The sequence below is a fragment of the Nerophis ophidion genome, linkage group LG15, assembly GCF_033978795.1.
Source record: "Nerophis ophidion isolate RoL-2023_Sa linkage group LG15, RoL_Noph_v1.0, whole genome shotgun sequence".
Lineage (NCBI taxonomy): Eukaryota > Metazoa > Chordata > Actinopteri > Syngnathiformes > Syngnathidae > Nerophis > Nerophis ophidion.
Window position 1 is genome coordinate 7,670,090 of NC_084625.1, and position 9,507 is coordinate 7,679,596.

At 44.2% G+C, this 9,507-nt stretch overlaps 1 protein-coding gene across 6 annotated transcripts in view; it reads right to left on the bottom strand.

The window, feature by feature from the left end:
- Window positions 1-7,270, bottom strand: part of tnikb (TRAF2 and NCK interacting kinase b) — a 72,938-nt gene extending 65,668 nt beyond the window's left edge. For 4 of the 6 annotated variants that reach the window (XM_061921401.1, XM_061921402.1, XM_061921398.1 and 1 more), the window contains exons 1-2: window positions 6,910-7,267; window positions 1,086-1,151 (exon numbers count right to left, since the gene is read on the bottom strand). In XM_061921401.1, the coding sequence (XP_061777385.1) occupies window positions 1,086-1,151; window positions 6,910-6,966 (123 nt within the window). In that variant the 5' untranslated portion in view covers window positions 6,967-7,267. Of the gene's footprint in view, window positions 1-1,085; window positions 1,152-6,909 lie in introns of all 6 variants that reach the window. The other 2 variants (XM_061921397.1, XM_061921399.1) reach the window with 2 other exon arrangements.
- Between the last annotated feature and the right edge of the window lie 2,237 nt (window positions 7,271-9,507).

Here is a 9,507-nt window from a genome sequence, read left to right on the forward strand (position 1 = left end):
TAGTAAAAGTGTCTAATTACATCTGAAACGGTCCTACTACCGCCGCATTTTCTTTTTTTTTTTCTTCTTTTTTTTGTGCTTCACCTTAAGTTTCCTCATCCACGAATCTTTCATCCTCGCTCAAATTAATGGGGAAATTGTCGCTTTCTCGGTCCGAATAGCTCTTGCTGCTGGAGGCTATGATTATAAAAAATGTGAGGATGTGAGGAGCCCTACAACCTGTGACGTCACACGCACATCGTCTGCTACTTCCGGTAAAGGCAAGGCTTTTATTAGCGACCAAAAGTTGCGAACTTTATCGTCGATGTTCTCTACTAAAACCATTCAGCAAAAATATGGCAATATCGCGAAATGATCAAGTATGACACATAGAATGGACCTGCTATCCCCGTTTAAATAAGAGAATCTCATTTCAGTAGGCCTTTAACATAAAAGTGTTGGATTGTGAGGCATTGTGTGTCCATCAGACCCACAAACACTGGCTGAGTAACAACAAAATGAACATTATACAAGGGTTAAATCAGCCACTTAAGTTGTTTTTTTAAACGGTATCCTATGCACACATAAAGATTAAAACAGTGGGACAAACTGAAGAGAGGTTGTTTATGCACAGTGAAAATAGCAAAGGCCCCAAAACGGAACCTCGCGGGACACCTGTTGACACAGGGAAAGGAGCTGATTCCGACTGATCGATTTTATGAATATGATCCCATTAATAATGTTAGTCCCCCCTTTTGCGCTCCACAGCCCAGGGTGCTAAGTGGGTACTGACAGTGCACTTTTCAGTGTGAACGCAACGATGCACTCAAAAGGCCATAGGCACTTTTGCACTTCCACTTAGAAGAAGGTACATATTACCATCCTCATTTCTGAGCAGTATTCCATATGGGACACTGTCAAACTTTGCATACTCAGCAATCACACAGTGTGCACATTGAAGTGCACTGAAGAGAGGGCGCCAACTGAGACAGAGCAACTGTGTTAGCGTTGATGCTAAAGCTAGATCCACACCTGGAAGTGTTTACAGTTGAATGAGCTTAAAGAGAATACACAACACACGAGGAAAGAACAGTTTGAAGCCTTACCTTGTACACTTGGCCGTAGGTGCCATTCCCAACCAGTTCAACCAGCTCAAAGATGCCAGCCGGGTCCTGTGAGGCATGAGAGGAAGAAGGAGTTAGCAAGCAGGAAATGCAACCCTTCAAGAAACAGCAAATCTAAATGGTAAATGGGTTGTACCTGTAAAGCACTTTACTACCTCCAAGCTACTCAAAGCGCTTTGACACTATTTCCACATTCATACTGATGGCGGGAGCTGCTAACCGTGACCCATCAGGAGCAAGGACACAGCGGACTTGACAACAGGCGGAAGCTGGGATCGAACCTGGAACAATGTCGCTATGTTTGCTAGCAGTATGAATCTTTGGGGACCTAACGATTCAGTCCAATTCCGAATTTTGGGGTTGCAATTTGATTCAGAATCAATTCTCGATTCTTGATTCCAATCGACCCCCTCAATAACGCGTACACTAAATCAGTGGTTTTCAACCTTTTTTCAGTGATGTACCCCCTGTGAACATGTTTTATTCAAGTACCCCCTAATCAAAGTAAAGCATTTCTGTTTGAAAAAAAAAAAGAGATAAAGAAGTAAAATACAGCACTATGTCATCAGTTTCTGATTTATTAAATTGTACAACAGTGCAAAATATTGCTCATTTGTAGTGGTCTTTCTTGAACTATTTGGAAAAAAAAGATATAAAAATAACTAAAAACGTGTTAAAAAATAAACAAGTGATTCAATTATAAATAAAGATTTCTACACATAGAAGTAATCATCAACTTAAAGTGCCCTCTTTGGGGATTGTAATAGAGATCATGAACTTAATTCTAAACATTTCTTCACAAAAAAAAAATCTTTAAGATCAATATTTATGGAACATGTCTACAAAAAATCTAGCTGTCAACACTGAATATTGCATTGTTGTATTTCTTTTCACAGTTTATGAACTTACATTCATATTTTGTTGAAGTATTATTCAATAAATATATTTGTAAAGGTTTTTTGAAGTGTTGCTATTTTTAGAATATTTTTTAAAAATCTCACGTACCCCTTGGCATACCTTCAAGTACCCCCAGGGGTACGCGTACCCCCAGGGGTACGCGTACCCCCATTTGAGACCCATGGCACTAAATGATCGATTCACATCCAAATCGTATTTCTTATCTATCTCAATTCTGATCGATTCATAATTTTCAGAAATCGATCAAAAAATATACATACACATCTACATAGACATATATATAAATACACATAAATATATAAATATACACGCACATATATACTGTATATGTATATCTACATACAGTATATATAGACATACATATACACACAGTATATATATATATATATATATACATACTATATATATATAGACATACTATACATTTATACATACAGTATATATATATATAGACATGTATACTATATACATATATATCTATATACAATATATATAGACATACATATATATATATATATAAATATATTTACACATACACACAGTATACATACAAATATATATATATCTATATATAGATAAATATATATACACAGTATGAATACATATATATCTATATATAGACATATATACAGCATATATACATATATATCTACATATAGACATATATATACAAAGTATATATACATATACTGTATATATCTATATACAGCATGTATACACATATATATATATATATGTGTATATATGCTGTGTATAGATATATGTATATGTACTGTGTGTATATGTCTATATATATATATATATATATATAAACATACATATAGACAGTATATATACATATATATATACATACATATACATATATATATATACACACATGCACAAACATATATATATATATATATATATATATATATATATATACACACATGCACAAACATACATATATATACAGACATATATATATATATATACACACATCTATGACATAGCGAGCCACAATAAAAGAGTAGCAGACCACATTGAATGATGTGGCAGTGGCATATTTATTGACATGATGGACCACGTTAAATGATGTGGCGGACCACTTTATTAAATGATGTGACAGACCACGCTAAATGATGTGACACACCAAATTAAATGACATAGCGAGCCACCATAAAAGAAATGGTGGGCCACCTTTAATGACGCGTTGGACAACTTTAAATGATGGATTGGGCAACATTAAATGATGTAGTGTACCACATTAAATAATGTGGTGGACCACACTGAATGACACGGCGGGTGACTTTGAATGACGTGGCGGACCACATTAAGAATGATGTAGCGACCAATTTGAACGACATGGCGAACCTCATTAGATGACGTTACAGGCCACATTATATAACTTGGCGGACCACGTTAATTGATGTGACATACCTAACTGATGACATGGCGGGCCATAATCAGTGACGTGATGGACCACATTACACAAAGGGGAGGGCCTCTTTAAATGACGTGTGTGACTACACTAAATGACATGGTGGGCCACTTTGAATGACGTGGCGGATCACATTAAAAATGATGTGGCAGACCAAATTGAATGACATGGCAGACCTTGTTAAATGACATTACAGGCCACATTATATGACGTGGCGGACCAAATTGATGACATGGCGGGCCAAATTAAAAGGAGTGGCGAGCCATGTTTGATGACAAGATGGACCACACTGAATGATATGGTGGTCCACATTACACAAAGGGGAGGGCCAACTTAAATGACGAGTTGGACCAAACTGAATGATTCGGCGGACCACACTGAATGATTCGGCGGACCACACTGAATGATTCGGCGGACCACATTACACAAAGGGGAGGGCCACCTTAAATGACGTGTTGGACCACGCTGAATGATATGGTGGACTACATTACACAAAGGGAAGGGCCAAATTAAATTACGTGTTGGACCACACTGCATGACATGGTGGACCACATTACACAAAGGGGAGGGCCACCTTAAATGACGTGTTGGACCACACTGCATGACATGGCGGAGCACATTACACAAAGGGGAGGGCCACCTTAAATGACGTGTTGAACCACACTGCATGACATGTCGGACCAAATTACACAAAGGGGAGGGCCACCTTAAATGACGTGTTGGACCACACTGCACGACATGTCGGACCACATTACACAAAGGGGAGGGCCACCTTAAATGACGTGTTGGACCACACTGCACGACATGTCGGACCACATTACACAAAGGGGAGGGTCACATTTAATGCCGTGTTGGACCCTATTACACAAACGGGAGGGCCATTTTTAAATTACCTGTTGGACCACACTGAATGACATGGCGGGCCAGATTGAATGACATTAAAAATGATGTGGCAGACCAAATTTAATGACATGGCGGACCTTGTTAAATGACATTACAGGCCACATTATATGATGTGACAGAACAAATTGATGACGTGGCGGGCCATGTTTGATGACGTAATGGACCACACTGAATGATATGGCGGACCACATTTCAAAAAGGGGAGGGCCACCGTAAATACGGTATCGGACCACACTGAATGACATGGCGGACCACATTACACAAAGGGGAGGGCCACATTTAACTGACCTGTTGGACCACATTTAAATGACCTGATGGACCACACTGCATGACATGGCGGACCATATTACACAAAGGGGAGGGCCACATTAATGATGTGCTGGACCACATAATGATGTGCTGGACCACACTGAATGATATGGCGGACCACATTACACAAAGGGGAGGGCCACATAAATGACGTGTTGGACCACACTGAATGACATGGCGGACCACATTACACAAAGCGGAGGGCCACACTAAATGATATGGTGGACCACATTACACAAAGGAAAGGGCAACCTTAAATGACCTGTTGGACCACGCTGAATGATATGGTGGACTACATTACACAAAGGGAAGGGCCACCTTAAATGACGTGTTGGACCACACTGAATGACATGGCGGACCACATTACACAAAGCGGAGGGCCACACTAAATGATATGGTGGACCACATTACACAAAGGAAAGGGCAACCTTAAATGACCTGTTGGACCACGCTGAATGATATGGTGGACCACATTACACAAAGGAAAGGGCAACCTTAAATGACCTGTTGGACCACGCTGAATGATATGGTGGACTACATTACACAAAGGGAAGGGCCACCTTAAATGACGTGTTGGACCACACTGCATCACATGGTGGACCACATTACACATAGGGGAGGGCCACCTTAAATGACGTGTTGGACCACACTGCATGACATGTCGGACCACATTACACATAGGGGAGGGCCACCTTAAATGACGTGTTGGACCACACTGCATGACATGGTGGACCACATTACACAAAGGAAAGGGCAACCTTAAATGACCTGTTGGACCACGCTGAATGATATGGTGGACTACATTACACAAAGGGAAGGGCCACCTTAAATGACGTGTTGGACCACACTGCATCACATGGTGGACCACATTACACATAGGGGAGGGCCACCTTAAATGACGTGTTGGACCACACTGCATGACATGTCGGACCACATTACACATAGGGGAGGGCCACCTTAAATGACGTGTTGGACCACACTGCATGACATGGTGGACCACATTACACAAAGGAAAGGGCAACCTTAAATGACCTGTTGGACCACGCTGAATGATATGGTGGACTACATTACACAAAGGGAAGGGCCACCTTAAATGACGTGTTGGACCACACTGCATCACATGGTGGACCACATTACACATAGGGGAGGGCCACCTTAAATGACGTGTTGGACCACTCTGAATGACATGGTGGACCACATTACACAAAGGAAAGGGCAACCTTAAATGACCTGTTGGACCACGCTGAATGATATGGTGGACTACATTACACAAAGGGAAGGGCCACCTTAAATGACGTGTTGGACCACACTGCATGACATGTCGGACCACATTACACATAGGGGAGGGCCACCTTAAATGACGTGTTGGACCACACTGCATGACATGGTGGACCACATTACACAAAGGGGAGGGCCACCTTAAATGACGTGTTGGAACACACTGCATGATATGGTGGACCACATTACACAAAGGGGAGGACCACCTTAAATGACGTGTTGGACCACACTGCATCACATGACGGGCCATATTTAATGAGACAGATCAACTGAGTAACGCGACGGGGTCACTTTAAAAGTCGTGACGGGCCACAAGATTGGTTGAAAAACCTCTTTGCGGTGGGACTTAGCCAGCAGTTGTCTAGAAGTCATTGACCATGTGATGATAAAGTCTTGCATGCATGCTAACATGTCCTCCTAGCATGTGGAGCTAAAAGATGCTCAGGTGAGCAAAATGAGGACATCTCAGCGCCTGTGACCTCATTTCTCATGGCTGCTGGAGACATCTGAGGCCTACAAGAATCTCTGCTCCAAACACGCAGCAGTCCCACCCTCCTTCAAGTCCACACTTGATCCTGGCTCTGCAGGTACAATGGTGGGTGGGGGGGAGAGGAGACGCGCGCATGCACGCGCAATTGCACGCCCACACATTCCTCAGCTGTCTCCTTTCTGTGCACTAAGCGCGCGTGCGCGGACTTCTAATCATGTCACCGCGAGACGAGGCTGGTGATGCCGCGACCACAAAATCACGAAATGGCGGAAATCGTCGTTCTATTCGGACGGGGGACGTGCGCGCGTACGTGCGCGTGGAGCCACACATCTGCAGGAGCCTAGTGGCGGCCATTGTAAAAACAAAATAAAAATAAATAAATAAAAACACACACACGCACGCGTGCACGCGAAATGCAGCACGTACACACGTTAGACGCACACCGGCGGGATGGACAGGTGTTCGCGCGCACATGCACGCGGTCGTACCCGTAGAGCAGACAGGTCGATCTCGTCCAGACTCCTGGCGGGGGAGTCGCTCGCCATGGTGGTGCACTCAAGATGGAAGCTTCCTCAACGACCATCGACCATCGGACGTGCGGCAGCCAGGATTAACGCTCCTCGACCCGACGGGGGCAAAAAAAGATCCCCTTTTCCCCCCGCCACCGGGAGCCTCGCGGCGGGAAAGGCGGACGGGCGACGTCGAGGGTGAGGAAGAAGAAGCAGCAGCGACGTGCACGGAGATCCAGGTGCTGCTACATGCCTCCACCTGCACGGAGGGGCCGAGTCGCGCGCGGACGCAAGCACGCGGAGGGCGAGAGCGCGTGCACGGCACGGCGGCGGCGCGCACTCGACTGAGGCGTCACTCGCGAGTGCTCGCGTGCGGAGGCGCAGCAGGGGCGCGCTTGCACGGGGCGTGGCCAGCGGGGAGGAAGCGCTTCCCCGTGGCCACGCCCACAGAGGCACGCTTAAAGGCCTGCTGAAATGACATTTTCTTATTTAAACGGGGATAGCAGGTCCATTCTATGTGTCATACTTGATCATTTCGCGATATTGCCATATTTTTGCTGAAAGGATTTAGTAGAGAACATCGGCGATAAAGTTCGCAACTTTTGGTCGCTAATAAAAAAGCCATACCTTTACCGGAAGTAGCAGACAATGTGCATGTGACGTCACTGGTTGTAGGGCTCCTCACATCTTAACATTGTTTACAATCATGGCCAGCAGCAGCTAGAGCTATTCGGACCGAGATAGCGAAAATTTCCCCATTAATTTGAGCGAGGATGAAAGATTCGTGGATGAGGAAATTTAGAGTGAAGGCCTAGAAAAAAAAAGGCGAGGGCAGTGAGAGCGATTAAGATGTTTTAGACACATTTACTAGGATAATTCTGGGAAATCCCTTATCCGCCTATTGTGTTGGTAGTGTTTTAGTAAGTTAAATAGTACATTAAGGTCGGAGGGGTGTGGCCACAGGTGTTTTGACGCCAGAGTCTCTGAGGCAGGAGGACGCTGGCTCCGCTGATCTCCGGTAAGAGGCGACTTATTACCACAATTTTCTCACCGAAAACTGCCGGTTGACATGTAGTCGGGATCCATGTTCACTTGACCGCTCTGATCCATAGTAAAGCTTCATCTTCGGGAATTTTAAACAAGGAAACACCGTGTGTTTGTGTGGCTAAAGGCTAAAATATTCCCACCTCCATCTTTCTGCTTTGACGTCTCCATTATTAATTGAACAAATTGCAAAAGATTCAGCAACACAGATGTCCAGAATACTGTGTAATTATGCGATTAATGCAGACTACTTATAGCTTGGATCGGGCTGGAAAATAATGTCCGCTACAACCCGAGACATCAAACGCACGCTTCATCATACGAGTCATCATACCGCAATGTTTTAGCATGATGCCTCCGCGCAAAATTTAAAATTGCAAGTTAGTAAACTAAAAAGGCCGTATTGGCATGTGTTGCAATGTTAATATTTCATCATTGATATATAAACTATCAGACTGCGTGGTCGCTAGTAGTGGCTTTCAGTAGGCCTTTAAGGTAAAAAAATCCAAAACGTGTCAACTGAAAGATTTTTCACCAAAAAGTCGTTGGTGACGTCATAGCCTTGCGTGTGATGTCACCAGAGAGCTCAAACGCTGACAGTGACACGTTCACTATGAGCAGTGACGTCACGCCCCCTCGTTAGCAAACCTAGCATGACGGGACAGTCATAGGCATCTTATAAGTAGACGCAGCATTGGCTGCTGTGACCCGAGAAATTCGGCCGCCATCTTGAAGTGGTGATGAGGAGCCGGCGAGCAGCCTAAACTGACAGTCGACAGGTAGAAAACAAAGATGGTGTTCACAGCGTTTTCCTGCTCAAATGAGCGGACTGTTGAAAATAGGAATCAGGGAATTACGACATAGCTCGGTTGGTAGAGCGGCCGTGCCAGCAACTTGAGGGTTGCAGGTTCGATTCCCGCTTCCGCCATCCTAGTCACTGCCGTTGTGTCCTTGGGCAAGACACTTTACCCACCTGCTCCCAGTGCCACCCACACTGCTTTAAATGTAACTTAGATATTGGGTTTCACTATGTAAAGCGCTTTGAGTCACTAGAGAAAAGTGCTATATAAATATAATTCACAATTCACTTTTCACAAGTAAGATTTAACATTAACATACTATTGGTTGCATTTTGTGAAAAGAATATTACCACAGAGTTGAGAAGGAGCAATTAGATCTTCATCCATCCATCCATCCGTTTTCTAGCGTTTATTCCCTTTGGGTCGCGGGGGGCGCTGGTGCCTATCTCAGCTACAATCGGGCGGAAGGCGGGGTACAACCTGGACAAGTCGCCACCACATACCAGGGCCAACACAGATAGACAACATTCACACACTAGGGACCATTTAGTGTTGCCAATCAACCTATCCCCAGGTGCATGTCTTTGGAAGTGGGAGGAAGCCGGAGTACCCGGAGGGAACCCACGCAGTCACGGGGAGAACATGCAAACTCCACACAGAAAGATCCCGAGCCCGGGCTTGAACCCCAGACTACTGAGGACCTTCGTATTGTGAGGCATATGCACTAACCCAG